The 21,159-nt window shown below is 39.2% G+C and overlaps 1 protein-coding gene across 1 annotated transcript in view; it reads right to left on the bottom strand.

The window, feature by feature from the left end:
- Nucleotides 1-21,159, bottom strand: part of LOC104080824 (low-density lipoprotein receptor-related protein 6-like) — a gene marked incomplete at both ends in the record, with an annotated part of 60,075 nt that overhangs the window by 11,207 nt on the left and 27,709 nt on the right. The window contains one exon of the mRNA XM_009583344.1: nucleotides 11,664-11,861. Within this exon, the coding sequence (XP_009581639.1) occupies nucleotides 11,664-11,861 (198 nt within the window). The remainder of the gene's footprint in view (nucleotides 1-11,663; nucleotides 11,862-21,159) is intronic.

Genomic DNA, 21,159 nt, shown 5'->3' with positions numbered 1-21,159 from the left:
CCTGTGGGGCTCTATGTCACCGTGCACAAACTGGGAGAATGCCCGCTGATTTTATGCAAGTCTGACTGCTACCTGCTGATTTATGATCTCCATCATTTTCAGCCTCAGCAGATTTCAAACTGAGACAGCATTTGGTCAATTAGCAGTCCATCCATCTCTTCCAGTTTCGCTCTTTTGAACCATCAGAAAAATACTCTAACAGCAAATAGTTTCACTATAAAGAAATCCTTAAAGTTACTTTTCATGATTCATTATTATGATAATTATTAAGCTATTGTTTTTATTATAAGCAGTGCCATTAAATGGAGTTCTACTGATCTTCTGCCATGGTAATGGTATCATATCTGAGCAAACTGGGTCACTGCCTGTCTCCAGGTTCATAAACAAAATTAAAGAGTATACCCATGTATTTTATGTATATATACAAACACATGCTCATTAGCCATCACAAAAATGCAGCACAAACATTACTGAAGACAGTTTTTCCAGGTTCTTGTGATGTAGAAACTAATTATCTGTACCCAGGTTCCTCAGAACTAGAATTAACTAGCTCAATTCTTACAGATATTTTATTCAGAATCATAAAAAAAACTTAGGATGGAGAGGACCCTGAATGTCATCTGGACCAACACCCTGCTCAAAGCAAGGCCACACAAGTACCATTTACACAAGTGCTTCTTCCCACCTCCTTTCTTCTTAACTGAATGGGTGCACATGCGTTCCCATGTACACAAGCTCCCACTGAACAGTGGAGATTGCCATCCCTCTTCCAGACTGAAAGCATAAGGGATTGACACACAGCTCTACTATTCCTTCAAGTATAGGGTACACTATGAACACCAGCCTCCCAATTTTCTTCTTGCAGGGAAGAGAATCATTATCTGCGTATTTACTGAGAAAACACCCCCACACTGTATGCATCACTTTTGCAAAGAAGTCGGTAACTGAAGTGGTTTAGTAGAGGACAAAAACACTGTTTTTTTCCAAATATTTTCTGTTAAAATATAACAGAAGAGTATATTAAAGCAAGAAACTTGAAGGTGTCTTCTGCCAATGATTCTGAGTACAAAGAGACTGCAGTCATTACCACTCTTTCACCTTAGCTTCTGGAAAAAGATGCCTTATCTTTAAAGTTTCTATTTTTTTCTGCTCCTGAGAAAAACACATACATTCCCTTACTTGTCACTGTAGTGTTCCAATTCTACACTAAACAAAATTTTCTATTTCTTGGTATTTTGCACTCAAAAGTAGGACATACTATCTTTTCTTTCTTATCTCTGTCTGGAGTCAGGTATATATTTGCTTCTAATTAAATGCACCAGCTAAGCATCTTACAAAAGACTATTGTAATATAACTTACATCTGAAACCTACCAGCCAAACAGTGAAGCCAGAATGACAAAACACGCTCCCATACCAAGAATAAAGGCATTCTAATTCTGTAAACATTTTTACCAGCCCTACCACCAAACCCTAAATGCCTTCAGATTTGAATAATTTTAGTTTATAGCAGGCTTGGAGACTAAGTCTTTATGACAAATTTATGACATTTGTCATATGGGACAGAAGCAATAAAGTCCGAAGCTCTCACTATGACCAAACCTGCACCAAAAACAGCATTCCCATGCACAAGGGAAGCCACATTTTTCTGAAGCATTCTGACTATCTTGCCATTCACTTAAAAAAAAAAAAACAGAGGATTTTTAAATGCCATTAGTACCCACCATTCCCGGTGGGAATAAATCTTTGAGTACAACAGAAACTGTTAGACGTGCCCAACTTTCGGACAACCATCTATTCATATAACAATGCATAAGGTGAACTGTGACCCTTATTTAAACCAGCCCTTATCTGGAAGGATTCAGGAGCACTTCATTTGACTGCACCATCAGCCACAGCCTTGAAGCGATTACCCCTAAACTTGTATAATTTTTCTCAGCAGATATAAGGTACCATCACATGAAAATGGCTTTGGGCCCAAATGCAACAGCATGTATTTCTTGCATCTCATCAAGATGAGTATTTCCGGTAACATGTACTCCATATCCCTTGTTTCCAGCAAGCCATTACAAGATGACAGCTCACTTCCAATCGGCAAAACCAGCAGGGCTTTTTTCCCCTCTGAACATACTCCACAGGCCACACTGCCAGCCTTGCTGAACGGCAGCCACACGATACGTGTCAGCACAGAAGCAGTGGCTGAACTGTGCTAAACGAGCCTCCACAGCCTAATGAGGAGGGGGGGAAAGGGCTGGAGAGCCAAGGTGCTAGAAAAGGAAGGGGAAAGGGACCAAGAAATGACCTTCTGATGGCTGCCGCGAAGCAGTTATGCTTTAGCGCGATCTGCGTTAGGAACTGCAGAGCTCTGGTTTTGGTGGGTGAGAAGAGGGGTCCCGACTTCTGATCAATTATTTATTAAATACACCCAGGTGAATGAAAGGGACCAGAACATCACCCATAGTACTCAACTGCTGCGCACAGTTGACAGGAGCAGGCGCTTCCCACCTGCTTGTTTCACAAGCACCCACGCGGGGTCGGGGAGCAGCGAGGTCTCCACATTTCTGGCCTTGCTAATAAAGCCACTGACCCGGGTACCAGGTACGGCGCTGCAGGTGTAATTGGACTGACACGACCTGACAGCTCTTTGATGGCAACTATCTTCAGCTTCTACATTATCAGCCCAGGCTTGATTGGAACAAGCGATACGACAGCAAAAAGCACTACATCCTATTATCCTTCACTAAGCTCTTCAGTTCCTTCAAACTGCTGTACTCGTATTATTAGTCTTGTTAAAAAGACACACCAGAGATGATGAGGAAGTGAGAGATGAGGATAAGGAGTAACCTTATTCGTTCAGGAGACATCTCTAGGCTTCGGCAACATGCAAATTGGCTACATATTAGATGGCACTAAGCACACACTAACTTCAATAATCTTCCCTGCGCCAGGCATATAATCACACAAATTTGCCTTAAAAAATCTTGATGGCAATTGACATTTAAAACGTCACCATCTTTACTCTGTTTAGTTGGCGGGGAAGGAAATGCAGAAGGGGACAGCAGAGAAGGAAGATGGGAAGAGAAAAAGAGAGAGAAGATAAGCAGTTTCCACAGAAATTAAATTCCGTCTGTGCTGTGTATCACAATTTCCTAAATACAACTATTTATAGTATCATCATGGTAATCAGAGATGCAATTACAATAAAAACTTGTTATAGTAAAGAGTTTTCTACTGCCTGAAGAAAACGTAGATCCAATTTAAATACATTCACCTTTGTTCTATTCTTATTCTGTTAAACAGGTCTATGAAATACTTTGTGAAGATAAAGGAAACAAATAATAAACAAGTTAAAGCAGGCATTACAAAAAGAGCTACTGAACTCTTGAAATGGAATACACACATGAAAATTCATAGACAATCTACCTAATGTTTTATACTAACAATGACAAAAAAGCTCCTGCTTCAGGATAATATGCATTTCAGACAAAGACTAAACTCACTTGAAATAAAAATTAACAGTAAAATGACCAAAAAAGATTAACTTTAAATTCATATCCTTTATCACAACCAGGATTTCCTCAGTCTACCTTTATTTCTTTTTCAACTAATACTAGCATTCAAATCCAAATCTAGATTATAGCTATGAAATTTAAGAATTCCTCACACCAAAAAAAAGCCACGAAAAATTGAGATAAATTTAAAATATCATCAGAATTATAATTTTTCCCCTAGAATTTTAACAGATAATGTTTTATATTTAAGCATAATAGCATTTCTCCACAAAAATAAACAAGCTAACACTTTCCATTAACCAAGTCCTTTCTATTCTGGCTGCATTACAGTTCTCCAATTTCAAAAACTGATCAGAACACCTGCAGAAAACCTGAGGTACTTTAGACATCCTGGCCTGTACATCTCTAAGCCATCAACATTCCAGCTTTACAGTAGCGAAACTCCTTTCAGGTGACCTCTGAGGCTGCCTGCGCTCAATCTCCAAGGCAGGGTGCAAGAATTTTCACATTTATGTTTCAATCCATTTCTCCAATGTCCCTCTGGAGGATCCCATACCTATTACCATCTCCTAGGCTATCAGAAAGGGAAAAAAATCTACTGTTGTATCAGTCTTCGCAATCCCATTTCAAATAAAACTCTGAAGACTGAGAAAAAAATGAAGGGAATTCATCTTAATACTTAATACTTCATACTTAATACTATGGCAAAATTTGCCATACTGGCATCCAATGACAATACAATATTAAGAGCTGGAATTTCATACCAACTAGAGGTAAAAGCTTTCTGATTAGTCTATATATTGTCGAAAAAGTCTTTAAGAGATGCTCATACCTGCATTTACTGAATTTTGATTTATTTTCCTTCTTATGCTATACCAGGATCAATTTTCAGTTAAAGATACCTGGGGGCTACATTCTTATCAGGCCTTTTTTTTTTTTTCCCGCCTCTTGGTATAAGAAAAACAAAACAGAAAGTTGTTATGCTGTAATTCCCATCACACTGTAATTCCCATCACACCTTCCTTCATGAAGGATTAAAAATGTAAGACCCGTCTTCTGAACCTTACTTTTAGTGCTCATCCTGTTAAAGAAAACATGTAACAGACAGGCTTGCATGAAGCAAATGATAATATTTTACACAAAATGTTTCTCTCCATCTACAGATTTCCTAATGCCTTAGCATTCAGGAAATTGCAAGAATTACACAGCTTCGACTTGTGACAATTGGAAATACTAGCAAGTGGCCAAAGCACTTACAGCACGAGTCCTGCACACCATCAGATGAAGCAGGATGAAAGACCAGCAGACAACTGTATAACACCACACCGAGGATGCCACAAGGAGGGCAAAGAGCTCCAGTTCCCTCAGAAGCTTACAAGGTTTCCTCTCCTGCCAACCTAACAAAAACATTTGCAAAGCAAACTTGGAAAACTGAGTGGATTTTTACCATGAATGCTTGTTCAAATATTCCTATCAGAATACAAGCCTGGTTCTAATTACCTGAGAAAGTAAACAGGAAACATGACTTGTGGCATATAATACTGTCTTTTAAAACCAAAATATTTTCTTTTTTGCCACTTCTTTAAGCCACAATTGCCATGTGTTTCCAGAAAGTATATGTAACAAATAATAGGTCTAGCAATGACATTTCAAATCCCACCTTCAATGAAAGTTTGAAAAAGTCAATCAGAAGTAAAACCGTGGCTGAGAAATGAAGTCATTCTGCAGGTCATTTTTCAGGCAAACACCATCATGACATGCAGGGTAGATGAAAGGCCTCTGGCAAGAGGGGAGGAGACTGAAAGCCAGTAGGAGGAGATGATGGAGTGTAGAAGGAAGGTGCACCAGTAGATCCACTTACTGCAAAGCAGTCTATGTGCTTCCTAACCCGAAGCTGCTCTTCCTTTGCTTTCAGCAGGGCTGTGATCCTGAACTAATTCTGCATTTGCCATCTCAGGTCTTGGAAGCAGCACCGATGAGCTGCTCCGTTGATTCACCTGGGCTAATCACCCTGTACTACATATTTTTATTTAAAGTCTACAAATATGCAGAGACCTGTGACCTAGTGACTCTAGCTATATACATCGTATATGTGTATCACACACAATCAACTACAGATGTTTTGAAGCTCCACCTTTCCAGCAATTTATTTCAGAAGCACCTTGGGGAAGAACCAAGAAATTCACCCTAGCTCTGTGTCCAAATAATCTAATTAATTCTGCTTATGCAGGCTTCTCCAGCTGTTTTAATTAGGGCACTATTCGTCTTCTGCACTGGCCTGTAATGTGTTGGTGAGGTATCGAAACAGGGTTTTCACCATAGACTGGATTCTCTTCACTGCTTGAGGGTATTAAGCATTTTTATCTCACAGAAATATACACAAAGATATACACAGAATGCAATTATTTTATACTTTGCACATAATGTCATATATCGTACACATAAGATGTAAATAATGAAAAAGAAACTCTTCTAAATGCAGGGACACAGTATTTTTAGTGTTTCATCAAATCTGCAACTAATCATCTGGCAGACAGACATGAGCTGACGCTTGAAAACAGAAACTAGAAAACTCAATGCTCGAGTGCAAACTTAAGACATTCACCTCCTTGCAAGAGCTTCCCAGTTTTCTGACAGTTGCTGAAAGTATGTTTTCTTACAGTGGCCTCAAAACCCATCTCATTAGCACAAACACTTCCTGGGGGACCTTGTAAGTGCATTTCCCTTCAGCCAGTAACGTGTTAACTTATTAATTAGAACTGCTGCTGCAGGGTAAAGGAAGAGAAAATTAATTCAAGAGCTGCCTTAGCAGGCCAACCTATCTCGGGTACTCTACTCACAGGAGAGCTGCCTGCAATTCAGTTTTGTTTAATTAGTCCCACAAAAAGCAACTGTTCGCTCTGATAAGAGCGGGGCGAGAGCTGCAAAAACCAAAATCATCTCTTCTATGCACCGATTTAATTTTTTAATTATTACATTCTGACATGAAAAACCGTTCGTTCCTTTCTCTCGCTGGCAAACCAAGGGCATTAGTCATCAACTTCTGTGCTCTTCCTCTTTATTCTAATAAGCCCATCACTGGAGTAGCTAGGGCTAATAAGTCCCAGGGCTAGCAGGTAACGAACAATACATCATCCCCGAAAAATTTGCTGTAGAGGTTTTCTTATGAATTTACGACTTTACCACATATTTTCTGAGGGCTACTGCCTGTGCTGTCCTGCTGCTTATTAGTTTTGATGCAGAGGCTTCCTGACTCCAAAGGGAGCTTATCTAGGTCCTGTCCGAAGAGGTGACCAGAAAAAAAAAAAAAGAAAAAGAAGAAAAAAAATCAAGGCTTCCTTTGTTTCTCCCCCTGCATAGTCCTCCCACTTGCCTACTGTACTCCTCCACTATCCAGACCCCTGCAAGCAAGAAGCGAAGCATCCACGCATATCAATGTCCTTCTCTGACATATAAATCCTCAAATTTTAATTCTTGTGTAGTGCCAGGTAGAGAGACGTGATAGTCAGACTACAGGAATAAAAGGACAAAAAAAGTTATGGATTTCTTACAGATTTAGATATATGCCCAGAATGTTTCCCTTTCACTTATTCCAAATTTTAGACCATTGAGGTCCAAACCTCAATACTTTAATACTGTCACTGACACTAATTAAAATATTTTCCTATTTACATTGTATTCTCTTTCACAATCCAAACCACAAAAGCAGTTTTCTTTGAACTGTTTGAAATTCTTTTTTGATATAAAGTTGTTAGTTCCTGCTAAATATTTCTCACTTCCCCCAAAGCAATTAAAACTCATGTCATCCTGCTTTACACAAAGCTTTTACAATCATTTATCTGCTACAGACTCTTTTCCACCTCATGTTACGCATCACTAAAAAACTTGACAGATCAAATCTTCACTCATCTGCTTCCTTTGCTAAAAGTTACCAAAACTATTCAGATCTAGAAAATCGTATTTTTATGAAGCTGTATGTCTTTCAATAACTCAATTGCCTTTTTAATTTCTTCAATAGCTCCAGCTTCCAGAAGCATAAATATTTTCCCAGGCATGTTGACAGTAGGTAAAGCAGCAGAAAAACTAGTAACACTTCAAAATGATAAAACAAAAAAACCTGTTTTAATCAAGAGAAATTTAGATAGCAACAAAAAAATTAAACTTACTTTCTAAATATAAAACAGCAGTTAGAAGAATGGTCTAAACATCAAGAACAAATCACTAAAACTAGCAGTTTCTAAATAAGCCAAAAAGTCTGTTTTAAGTCAGATAATGCACTTGATGATAATGATTTTGTTCTCCCCTATTCTTAACTCTTAAGGAAAATTACTGTAAAAGGTAGCCCTCTTTAAAAGTGGTAGTGGAAAAAAGTTGGCCTAATCACACAATGTCATCTTTTTATATGGAAACAAGGGTATTTGATCATTCTAGCTGTGTCTGTACAGTATCCATCTCCTCCAACTCCATACCCAATGCATCTTGTATCTCTTGGCCAATCATTCAGGAAAGGGATCACAAAAAGATTTTCATCTGTACTTTTTACAAGTTTTCCTTAACAAATGGGTGGCTGTGAAGATGTGAGCGACCCTAAACCCCCTATTATTTGAGCCACCTGACAAGAGGAGCAGCTGAAATAAGCTGCCCAGAAACACTTTGTCGAGCTGCCAGACCCAGCCAGAGTGCACAGGGGACACAGACAGGAGCAACAGATAATGCTGGGTGAAGGAATATAAGAAGCCATGGGTGCATTTGAGGGGTGGCAAGAAGGAGGGAGAAAAAAGCGGGGGTGGGGGTGCACATGCATGTGCACACAGGGCATAGGAACATACAGAGGGAAGCCAGAGGGACTGCTGCTGGGGTGGAGGGATAAGCAGAAATCCTTCTAACCCCAGATGTTATTAGTTCTACCGTTCACAGAAAAACCTGGTTATTTTTTCTTCTTTTTAGGGTGGGAATGACTAGGAGAAAAGACGGAAGGCTTTGTGGGTTTTGGGTTTGGCTCCCCCCCCCTCCACCCTCTCCCACTTAAAAAGATGATCTCAAAGGTTTTTGTTTGTCTGCAGAATTAGAAATTGTCCTTTCTTTTTTTAGTATTAGAAAATCAGTTATTGAAAAAGATGAAGAAAATAATTAAGAACCAAAACACAGAATTACAGCTGTAAAATATCATATTGAGAAAGGTGAATTTGCTGAATAACTGAGAGTATTTAACAGAAAAGAATCACTTTAGACATTCCCAGAAGATCTTTTTTCGTAAGACCGGCAGAAGCTAAGAGGTCACAGCAGAGAAAAAAAAAATACATAAAACCCCATTGTAGAACAGCTTAACTTCTCAAATGCTTTCCTTTTTTTTTTCCCCCTCCCAATGACGTCATTGACGCAAAGAGTAAAAAACAAAACAAAAATGCCTGGATACAGACTATTTTCTGAATCTTCAGAACTTTCTCACGTGCCTAGGGAAAAACAGGTGCTGTTAGAAGTGGTGTGTGCTTCTGAGCGCTTAAGGGAAGTCATATGCACTTTCCTCTCTAAAGACGATTTCCCTTTCTTCCCCGCAACTGGTAACATATTAGCAAACTGCCATGAAATATTTCTGATACATTTCAGTATCAGTTTAAAAAATAAAACCAACAACTTTAAAGTATTAGACTAATTGTTTTGGTTTTAATGAATATGTAAGAAGAATTAGTAGATCTAAAAATCTAAATTACTTGTCTATACAGGCCTTTATTACAGGTTTCACCAATGCCAGAGAATTTACTCTGGAATGAGGTAGCTGCTGGGACCCAGGTGACTTTACTTCTATGTCATGAGACAGCTGTTAGATGCAGCTCTCTGCAGACAGACAAGGTTAGTCAGCCCCTCACTCCAAGAAAGACCAAGAGGCACCTTCACAGCCTCATCTCTAGAATGAATCACTTTCAGGTTAGCCTAAGGCAGGCCAGGGAATAAACACCATTAAAATAAAAACAAAATACCAAAACCAAGTACATTTACACCGCTGCGCAACAGACCACCAGTAAGGGAAAAACTGTAAAGAAGCCTGTAGCAAAAGAAGATTGAAAACACAGTAGTGCCAGCAGGAAACACCAAAGTAGCTCTGGAGCTGGGAAGACTGGAGACACTAGATAAGACAGGGAGGTTTGTGTTCCATAGGAAAAACATAAATATAGATTTGGATGGTGGTGGTTGTGTTTTTTTTTACTTTTCAAGCAATTAACATTTCAAAAATCATCTCTACATCCTGCATCATTTTCCAGGGGGTGCTATCGAAAGCAGTACCATTTAACGCAGCACCTGATACGCACTCTCTTCCTAGAAAGGCATCAGCCAGACTGCAGTAGTGTGTTGTTACACTGTGGCGGTCCTTTCCCTCTCATATACATAGAAGAGCACAAAAAAGGGTGATTCAAGAATAAAATGAGCCATCTAATTATCCTGTTGGACAAAGCCACCAAAGTGGGCTTTAGGTGTGATCGTATCGGTAGTCATTTTGGAGTGGTACTTTCTTCTCGCTGGCGTTGTTTGGAGGGTGGGGTTGTTTCGGTTTTGCTTGCTTCTGTTACTCCTGCAGCAACTGTGAGTATTTCGTATTTGTGTGAGAAATCCACCTTTGGACTGCAATTTTTCAGGTGGCAAGCTGTCACACTGAGCCCCACGTGTTATTGTTTTCAGTTGAGATGACTCTCTTTAAAGTTCTGTTACACATCTGGTTTCATGATCTCTCTGTTCTTATCACAGGAGATATACAACATTATAAATCATTTTTAACAGAGAAGGAGATTTTAGGGTATTCCAGTTAACCAGCGCCAATTAAAAAAAAAAAAAATCATAAAAAGACTCAAGTTATTATTGTACATGACAATTCCTATCCCTTTCTCTCCATTGCTTGAAAACTTATGTGACAGTCTTCCTTTTTTAAAGAAAGTATCACTATGAAATATTTCTTTTTTGGTACTAGTAAGTTTTCTTTCTTGTGAAATAAACAGCAAATGAAGGACTACTCAAAATAGATATCCCTATCTCCATTTTTTGAATTAACAAAGCTAGTTATAATATTCATAACCAAAGACACAAATTTAAAACTGCATCCAACTCCTGTCACCTTCTATAAACAAACACCGTTACAAAAATACTGCATGAACTTTTGGTCTCTTAACAGGCAGAATTTAAGAAGGAAATGACATAACCTTTCAAACTAGTGTTACAAGAAACTGTGGAGTTCAAAATAAATACCACAGGAAGACAGTGGATATGTTTCATGCATGCTGCCTATGTTCCTATTCACAAGTCCACACAAAGCACCTATCTTGTCAATATGATTGATTTCTTTATGCCAGATTAACTTTTGTGGTGAAAGAAGGGACAAGTCCCCAAGAGGTCAGAACGAAGAGCATAAGACAGGATATTTCACGCCTAGATAAACTAGCCGAAGCATCATAAAAATTTGCAAAGGATAACCTCAAAAAATCATATCTCTATACGATATCTTGGGCACAAGCTAACTGTGATTCATTTGTGTGTGCAAACAGTACTAGTCAAAGCTATCTCATTTAACAAAGAGGGTCATCACCCAAATTAGGGATAAACGCATATACACAAAGTACCAGCTATACCCTTAATTAAGAAGTAGCTGTGACTGGATCAAAAAGAATTACATCATTGCTATAAAACTGTTAGAGAAAAACAGTGATTTTAGTGTTGTTCTTTGTAAAGACTGTTTTCCACTAATTTCCCAACCCCTAGGATTAATGAAACTGAAATACTTGTATATGATGATCCATTTTTTCAGACTATTTTCTGCATTTCTGAATATCACAGCAACAGAGCACAGAAGACCTATTGAAAAGGGACAATTTTGCTATATAGTCTTACACAATTAAGAATAGGATTCAAGGATTTCTTTATGGGACTGGTTCTGAGAAAAGACTTAGTGAGAGTTACAGGATACCCCAAAGAGGAGCACACATTCAACTTCACAGTATTGGAAAGGGGAGGATGGGGAAGGATAAAAGTTTCTGATAGCACTAGTTTGCTTAAAATTTTGCGAGTGCTAACATGACAGTTCCCTGCAACACAACTTATGATGTTGCTTAAGCAATATCTTCTAAGAAAAGCACTGCATTACATACATCAAACAAAAACTTCTTACCTATGACTTCCATCCAGATTGGATTTGTGGATGAAATTCAGTTTAGCATCTGCCCAATAAAGTTTCTGTTCCTCGTAATCCAACGTCAGTCCATTTGGCCAATATATGTCCGTGTTGACTATAATGGAGCGGCTTGAACCATCCATCCCAGCACGTTCTATCTTTGGCACTTCTCCCCAGTCTGTCCAATACATGAACCTATAATTATTTTAAAAAGAGGAAAAACAAAAAAAGAAAGCAATCACGTATGTATCTACACATTGGATACAACTTTCAGTAAAGGCAAAGGCGCTCTCTATTCTGCAGACAGTGCCTACGGAGCTCTGTTCTACTGGGTAAGGTACACACATCCTGTGAAACACAACAGAACAAAGTTACTTTACAAAAAGCTGAAGAAAAACAACTTAAGACAAACCCACAGTATTACGTCATGTTATACTTCCATGTGTTTGTTTCTTTCCTTGGGTCAAGTGAAAAAGTTTGGGATATCCAATGGATCTTGACAATAATCCCAGAATTCAACATTAAGCAGCAAAGACAGATATTACACACTATCATAAAAGGGGAAACAGAAAAAGGTGTGTGGACCTATAGTGGACATAGCAGTTGCACATGAAGCAGCCAAGTGGATTTGATGGAAGACCAATTCATGTCCTTTTCTTCCCAGAGAAATTCAGAGAAAGGCAGCTAAGTCAACATGTTTAGAAGCACAGTTTGCACCCACTGATCAGGCAAAACACTCCATAAATCTTTTAAGACTGGGGAAGCAAGTTTTAAAACATGTTAGTATATATTGTGATGTGTTTAAACATTATTTAGCAAGTAGTGGGGGAGGGAAGTTACCTAGTTCATTTAAGACTGAGGTGAAGCAACGGAAACCACTTTATTATGGCTGGAGACTAGTGGGGGGTAAGAATATTTGTCCTTTTTCTGCAGGTGGTAGAAAATGGATTTACTTTTGTGGGTTGTTATCAGAATGCATAACTAAACAGAAGTAACATATAATATAAACAGATAAGACAAAGTGTGTCAATGAAGCTTGCTCTGTTTTGTTGTTGCAGCTGGGACAGACAAAACAACTACTGTCCTAAATTGCTTCTCATAACCCCATGACATCTGCCAGCATACCTGCTTGTATCTGTGCTCCCTAACCTGGCTCAGTCAAAAAAATCCAGATTAGAAAAGATCTGAAGCCTTTAAACTAATGCAGATCATCACACAACCACAATATGTCACTATATGGTGCCCACATGTGAAGAGGCCTGGCCACCCATCCTTTAAAGAAAAACAAATGTGCAACACATTTAAGAAACATTTGCAGATGAAGTTATTCTTGGCAAAGAATTATTTTTTTTATTTTAAAAAGTCAGGAAATTCCATGTCATATTTTTCCCCTTAATTCATGTCTACAACGTGTTTGTTTTAATGCACAGCTATATCTGCAGACAGAAATGCAGCTGATTAACACAAATATTGCCCTATTCGATCCTAAGTGAATCATTCTTCATGGAGCAATGTGCCTGACTTAAACACAGAGCACAGATATCTGAAGAGAACATGTGAGATTTCTGTAGGCGTGAACGAGTGCTACAGAGAAACTGTTTTGCCACCAGGAAGAAGAAAAAAAACAAACAAATTTTCAGATAGGTAGCACAGTAGCAAGTCACCTGGTCAAGCTATGCAGTAAGAAAGCTACATACTTGAAAAAAGAAAAGTTAAAAGAAGTCAGGCAGCATTTCACCAGTGAGCACGTGTGAGAAAGAAGAGGGAAAGAGAGAGATTTATCTAAAATTCTTTAAAAAGACCCTTCTTTGCCCCAGCTGTCAAGTCCTAGACTTCCAAATATTTCATCAAGGTTAATAGGTTCCAAGGCCCTGGCCACCCTGCTAGTCTGATTTTTCAGGCTGAAACAGCTCATTAGTCGCTGTACAGCCCCATCTTCTTCCCCGTCTCCCTGAATGCATTCCAGCGCACAGCTCCATGAACACTTCCACTTGCACACAGGTTGTAGGTTTCTATAGCTGCCTCAACCAGCACGGGTGCCAACAACAGTCACTTTCTTACTCACAAAGTGCACTTATGCCCTTTTCTGCAACAGCTGAGCAAGTACAAGGTATAGGCACCAGGTATAGAAGCAGGAGGGGATGGGAAGAACTGTGTAAAACAGCTGGAAGAAACACCCCCGTCATAACCATGCTTTAAGTTAACTGCAACTGCTAAGAGGCAAGGGAGACCTGGCTAACATCCAAGGGAGAGTGGGGGGGATGGACAGACAGACACAACTGCAAATTCCCATTACTGCAGAGGTCTTTCTACAGATTTTTCTACAGAGATCTCAGATCCCCCTTCCAGGTAATATCAAACTGTTCACATATGTGTGCTGGTTCCTCCTTTCTGGAAGGCTTACAGATTCTTGTTTCATTATATAATGGTTGGTAAGTAATCCATATGGAGACCATACAGAAAGTAAGATGTTACGACATACATACTTATTGAACGATGGTAAGTCAGCCATACATACAAGGTAAGGGTCATTCTCCCTCCTCCCCATCCTCTTCAAACATGTTTAATTATTTCCATTAAAAAAAAAAAAACAAAACGAACCACAAACAAAACAAAAAACCCCAACAAACAAAAAAACACACAAAAAAACCCCAAACAAAACCAAACCAAAACAAACAACAAAAAACCCCAAAACAACCCAGCCACCACCAAAGCCCACAGGATAGAGCAAAATACTAACTGAAAAGTAATGTCTTGTGCTAAATTATGGCATTCAGATACTGTTCTGTTTGCCTCTCTTCTCTCCTAGTTATACTTTGCTATAAAATTTAAATCCAGGAATCAAGATTTTAATTCTAGCCCAGAAGAGGAGAAAATAAAAATGTAAAATTAAATTCTATAACACCCTTTGAATTTTAAGGAAAAAACCCATATGTATGTAGCATGTTTACTGCACAGTGGTACAGGCACAGAATTGGGCTCCATGCTGGGCAATCCCAAATCCGCAAGATCCAGAGGGCAATATACAGACACGCTGTAACTGACTTCAGCAAGCCTGAAACAGGACTGCTTTCTCATGCTTCTTAACTTTGGCTGATAGTACTATTACTCCAGGCAGTTACTACCAGGACAGGCTGGTACTAGAGCTCTGGACCTGCCCAGCTGCTTGTTACTGCCTCTTTGCTGAAGGTCAACCCCACCAGGGTCAACAACAGGGACTGCGAGCCCAGACCTCACTGCTGTACTTCACATACGAGCTACTTCATCCAAACTCATCTGTCCAAGGAGTTTAAAACTAGTATGGAGAAGCTGTAGTGCAGCAACACAATCAAATGTAGAAACTGCAAAACTGAATAAATGTACCCCTATGCCTAGGGATTTTTAAACATACATGGCATACTTTCTTACCTAACAGGAGTACCAGACTTAGCAGGAAGAGCTTTTATTTAGTATCAAATCAATCCATATAGAGCCAAATTTCTCTTCAACCTAACAAGAAATAATCCACAGCTGATTAAAATGGATCCCATTATCTAGTCTTCTTTTTCCTATTTAAATAATTAAATACTGCATTTTAAAAAACTTTGGTTTTAATATTGAACTGCTTCATTATTTTTCACCTGTTGTATTTTCTCCATACTGCTAAATGCCATGCTTGTCAGACTTTGCTAGCAGACTTTGGAAATGGCTGCGAGCTGTTATAAAAATCTAACAGAAAACCAACAACAACGAAGTGTATTTCTATTTATCTACACTTGTAATTTTAATATTACAGAGTCATGTCAGGAAATTATACAGCCCCCTCCCCCCCTTAAGGAATTAAGGCACATCAAGTATTTGACATATACTTATAGAAAAGAGGAAGGTTCTTAGACTGCAGTACTTAGCTGGTATTTTGTTTGACTGTGGCCCAGAATGTTGGTTTATCTTATAAGGTTATACCATCTATAAAAATGATGAAGAAATAGAGGAAGAACTTATTTTTACAAACTTTTTTCCATGCATCTTTAGATTCAGCATTTTTTAATTTTTGTGTCTTGGGTAGGTAAGGTCAACCCAGGCAATAAAAAACTTCCTCTTAAAAAGCATCAGAAATCACTATGCACTGTACAGCTGTAACTTCACAATTTTAATTTGCCCTAAATTAAAAGGTTTTGCCACGGCAAAGAAAAAGAGGAAACAGCGTTTCTTGGTTGCATTCTGTGCAATGAACAAATATAATAAATAACAGAGCTTCTTTTTTAAAAAGCTCATAAAGTTCTAGGCTCGCTGACGGCAGAATATCCCACATACATAGAAAAAAGCTTGCAGAGTACAAATACCAAGATTAAATGCTATAATTTAGCAGTGATTTCCAACAGTACACACAGAGGGAGAGAAATTCATCGCCAGCACCCATCAGCTTTGCAACTTTCTGATCCGCACTGCTCCCCACACCGATGCAGATCCTTTCAGCCCTACTATCCCGCATGAAACGAGGCTCCTGCTAGGAGTGTCATTAAAACACCAGCCCCCACCGAGATGCATGCAACTGTTTCACTCACTGAACAGAGTTATCCCACGCAACACTTAGCTGATTTTAAGGCAGTTAATTGGGACACCTTACAGGGCAGACAGACGTTTACCTTCCTGAACATTATTCAGTGGGAAGAGCAGCTGCTTAATTGGGACAACCAATTATTTGATGAGGCCCTTCACAGTGAATGCTCCAACTTTGCAATTATGCTCGTTTCAGCCCCTAAGAACCTCTGAGCTCTACAGGGACCCAAACAGCCACCAAACTTCAGAGCCCTCAAAGGTTTCAGAAGTGCAGCAACCCCTGTGGAGCTCATCAGCTCTGCAGTGGTCTTTGTGAAATGCAGCCCGCTCTGGCTCCAGCACTGGCAGGACTGGCACTCATCTAACGAAGAAATACAAAGTTAAATGATAAGCGCTGGAGTAATTCAGGAAAATTACACACAATAAATATGTGTTTGGCTACTGAAAATAGCTCTTGACTTAAGAAGAAGAAATGTTCGCGGCCCTTCAGGAGTTTAAGACAAGACATTCGAATCAAGTGACCCTTCAGGTATCCTTAACAGAAACTTCTTGAAGCAGGTTGACAGAGGAATGCAAACTGTAATCCAGAAGGACATAGTAAGTATCGAATGAAACAGAAAATGGATTTGCAAATAAGGAGACTAAAAGTACCACAGGAAGGTTTTAAGTTTCTCAACTGATCGCAAAATTGAGGAAATATTTTCAGTCCTCCAAGAGAAGCAAAAAATGCACATAGCAAATAAAATATGGGGATAATCATTCATAAAAGAGAGGAAGAAATATCCCTTTGGGATACAATCAAGATAAACATGAGAGACAAGATGTTCTTAGCTAGCTGAGAACTGTACTCTTTTACTTATTCACAGAGACAAGCTATTGTAAGTGTGGACATTAGTCGAATGTCATTTTCAGAGTTGCTCTACCATCATTTCTTAGGTTAACATTCAGTGCACTCAAGACCATTTTTTGTGTGAATTAACTTACCCCATGCAGCTTTTCAGCTGCCTCTACAACATCACTCTTGCACATACTAAGAGCAGCTACGTGGGGAATGGGTGTGAAGTAAGTAGTGAGCTATTAACATCCTAACGCACTGAATTTCCTTGCCTCAAACTTACTGGTTTTAGGAGCCCACAGGCTCCCAAAGCTGCAGTTTCTCATTTCAGCTAGGCACAGCTGGCTCAGAACCACCTGTCTTAAGCATTGCTACATACACCGGACAAAAACAAAACAAGATTTCTCACACTGAAAACCAAGCCTTTTTTATTTTAGTCTCCTCAAAAGCATCAGTGTGCCTAGCAAATGACTGAACAACCCAGATGTGCTCAAAATGCTTGACAAGCAAGCACCAGTGGACCAAGCCGCACCTTTTTAACTCCCCCCACCCCGTCCCCTGATCCCCATCCCCTGCATCCTGGTGAAGGCTGGAGGCCTGGCAGGACTCCACAGGTGCTTGCACCTCAGCTATTCCATTTCACAGCCCAGATTATTAGTGCTCAGACCGTCAAAACTAGACATGAGTTTGTCCAGTGACTTTAACACAATGACCTGTAACAGAGACATCTCATTCTGCCACTGTTGCTAACAAAGCAGTAACCTTGTGCAGAAACAGGGGTCAGTAACCATGAACTACTGCAGCCTCCATAGCTGATCCGCCAGGGATGCTGAAAGACTCGACTGACAAGAGGGAGAAATCAATGTGCAAAATTCCACATCTATGTATGTCTACCATACACTAGAAAAAGGTCTACTGCAACACATATTTTATAAGACATACAAATATTTTTCCCACTATACTCTATACTGGTTCCCTCAAGAGGAAGAAGTTATCCTGGTGATAGTACTTTTATGCAAATGACTGCATTTATCCTAGGACATCAGGCAAAGACCCACCTGTAACCAGTATGGCAATATAAGGATTTCCATTTTAGAGCTGGCTTTAGTCTCCTATTCAGACTTTATCTAGCAGGAGAAAGAAAATTATCACCAGATCTTCCCTTTTCTTGGAATTCATTTCTAAAATAAGGGATAAATGCAAACACTCCAGTTTTGGAAAGAAGAAAACCTGAGATTAAGTGATCAGAAGCTGATGCTTTGTTTCTAGCTCAGTATCAACAACACAGTATAAAACTAGAATAAGATTTTGGAGATGGTTTTCACAAGCCCTGAAAAGAATACCTTAGCAAAAACACTAAAAGTCATTCATAAGAAATCAACATGGAAGCACAGACTTATATGATATTCTCATTTCATAAACAGAAACAACTCAGAACACAAAAGTATCTCGGCTATCATGCTGTCTGTTTTCAGGTATCCTAGTTTAAAGAATATGCTAGGCAATCTGACAAGAAAAACACACATGACTGATTGTTTTTCATTTTTACCCAGACATTTCTGAGAGTCCATAGGAAGTAAGATTTGATTTAACTGTCAAACATACGCTGATGCACTGCAGAGTCACATGCATATTGTTGTCCTTTCGGTCACAGATCCCAAGGAAAAAGAAAGAGGTTCATTAAAGAACAAGAAGCAGCTATTTTTGCTGAATGCTCACAAAGGCAGAATTTCAATTGTTTGTGCAGGTGGAAAGGTCTCTTGCTCCTTGAACTTGTAAATTAACCTTTCCTATCTTCAGGCACAAAAGGTCTAACATGCCTTCCACAGTTATGAAACAGGAGCCATTTTCTGGTTTCTCCTAGAGCAAGCAGGAAATAAAGCTTGTCAGAACTCAGCAGCATTTAAAAACAATATTTGAAACAATTTTCCCAGTTTAAGCCAAATAAATATAGAAAGAAACAATTTCCCCTCTCTGTTACCTATTTAACACCATCCCGAGACCCTAGCTGACTACAAGATGGAAGCAAGATGCAGATGTGCTTTGGAAGGCCTCAGCCAGCCCTTTGCACAGGAATCATTCCAGACGTAATACACCAGACCCTGCGAAGTTCAGCCACTCTTTTAGTGGCTGGCAAGCCAACAGAAAACTAAAACATAAGTTAACATAACAGGAGATGGACAAATTAACAAAAGGAAAATTCTTGCCTTCCAACCTACCTTGTGTCTTCAACCATAACAAGAAAGTAGCAGAGGAAAGCAAACCAGCTGGCATTTTTGACAGACTTTCAAAAAACAAACACACAAACAAAAAAAACCCCAACAACTGTGCCACAGTCTCTCAAGAGGCCAAGAAAGATGCTGAGCCAGGACTGCGTGTTGTCACTGGGTAGCTCTTCAGGGCTCAGGAGTCTCACAGAGGTCTGCCCTCGCAGTGCCTCAAGCTGTAGTCACTCAGCATTGCCCTGGAGGAGCCTGCATACACAGAACCACCTGTTTCAAACGGCTCTTTGAGGTCCTTTTAAAAAGTGCAGATCTGTACACCTCTGAACTGAACAAAATGCTGAAAGCAACTTATAAAAGAATATTTAGCTACATTAAAACTACACGTGGTGGAAAGCAGTGAGAAAACGGTAAGATCACTGTTCAACATCTTTCCCAGATAAAATTTAAGTCTTTTGTATGAAGAAAAATAATCCGTTTCTTTACAGGGACTTGCACTAAAAATACAAACATTTGCACTGTAAATATTTAGTTTGTAAATGAGAATTTAGAATTCAGTAATTTCAAAGAGTCTTGGGCTGAAACTAGACAAGTCAGCTGCTACCATGAATTTTTCACTCCCTGCTTTGACACACAAGGATCTTTTCAGTACAGTCATAATCAAACTCGCTTCTTATCTTTCAATAAAAAACTGGGAGAATTCTTCTCCTTATCTCCCTATACATCCTGAATACAGGAAGTGGAGAAAGGTTTTCCCTACACTTGTATCTTAAATTGAAGCCCTAGAAACACACCCACTTTTCCATGGCAGGAGAGCACAGTCATACATCCCAATCGCATCACCCAGTGCATGATGGCGAGAGGGAGAAATCTGCCATTTGGCATTCTGGGCTGTTTCTTACAAGCAAAAATCTAGTCATCCCACTGTACATTGCTGTGCAAAATTTTGAGTTATGAACCGCACACAGGGTACTACACAGATACATCAACTATGCTCACATAAAACAGAATTTGCTGGTATAACTATCCTAGCAATCCTTAATGCAGACGCAGTTTACAACAGTAGAAGTTTTTATCCAAGACCTACTCACTTAACTTTATTCTCTGTTTACTGGATAAAGTTGGGGCCCAATCAATTCCCTGAAGCAGCTCACCATACTGTTGAGTGGGTACCTGTGCTAAAACATGAGAAGGCAGGATGGCACTGCCAGAAACAAGAGGAGAAAAGGGATTAAAATAGCTGAAAAAACTATCAGGGAGATGCTGTGTCTTCCATCAACTGAAACTGGGGAACAGCATGTTCAGTAGCATGAGATCCTTCTGCCATTTTTCCTCAGTGAGATTTTTTTTTTTTATCATTCCAAGCAAGTCTTTCATCACTAAAACATCCCCTTGTTATTCAGCCCCTCTCTCAGTACACTAATGAACTTTAATGCTCTACCAAACCAAGCTGGCTCTTACCCTTCATATCACACTTCCAGCACTCTGCTAATTCTTTTTTCATAGTTTCCATCCTATTGTTTGGTATGTAAATCAGGCTTACTTATATGTAATCATCATTCCTTAGGCTTCTTTTTTTTTTTTTTTTATTAAATGGATTTATATTGTCATTTAGGACTTCAGTACATTTGCAGTGCAGCATCTGCCCTTGTGATTTGTTTATCAGTTTGTTGATATGGAAACCAACCTGATGTCCTCAGTAAGGAACACGCAGGCAAGCAATTCATTCATTTCAGCTTTTCTGAAATGGCTTCATTTGCCTTGACTGTTTTTTTTTTTCTTCTATACTTTGATCATCCACTAGACTCACTAAATCCTTACTCTCCTGTAAGAAAGCAGCATGCACCAATTAGTCTCTTCATACTACAAAATTACCAAAAATAAGGCCTTATTTTTA

This window comes from Fulmarus glacialis, unplaced genomic scaffold (assembly GCF_000690835.1).
Source record: "Fulmarus glacialis isolate BGI_N327 unplaced genomic scaffold, ASM69083v1 scaffold15078, whole genome shotgun sequence".
Classification (NCBI taxonomy): Eukaryota; Metazoa; Chordata; class Aves; order Procellariiformes; family Procellariidae; genus Fulmarus; species Fulmarus glacialis.
This window is presented reverse-complemented; position numbering and strand designations above follow the sequence as displayed.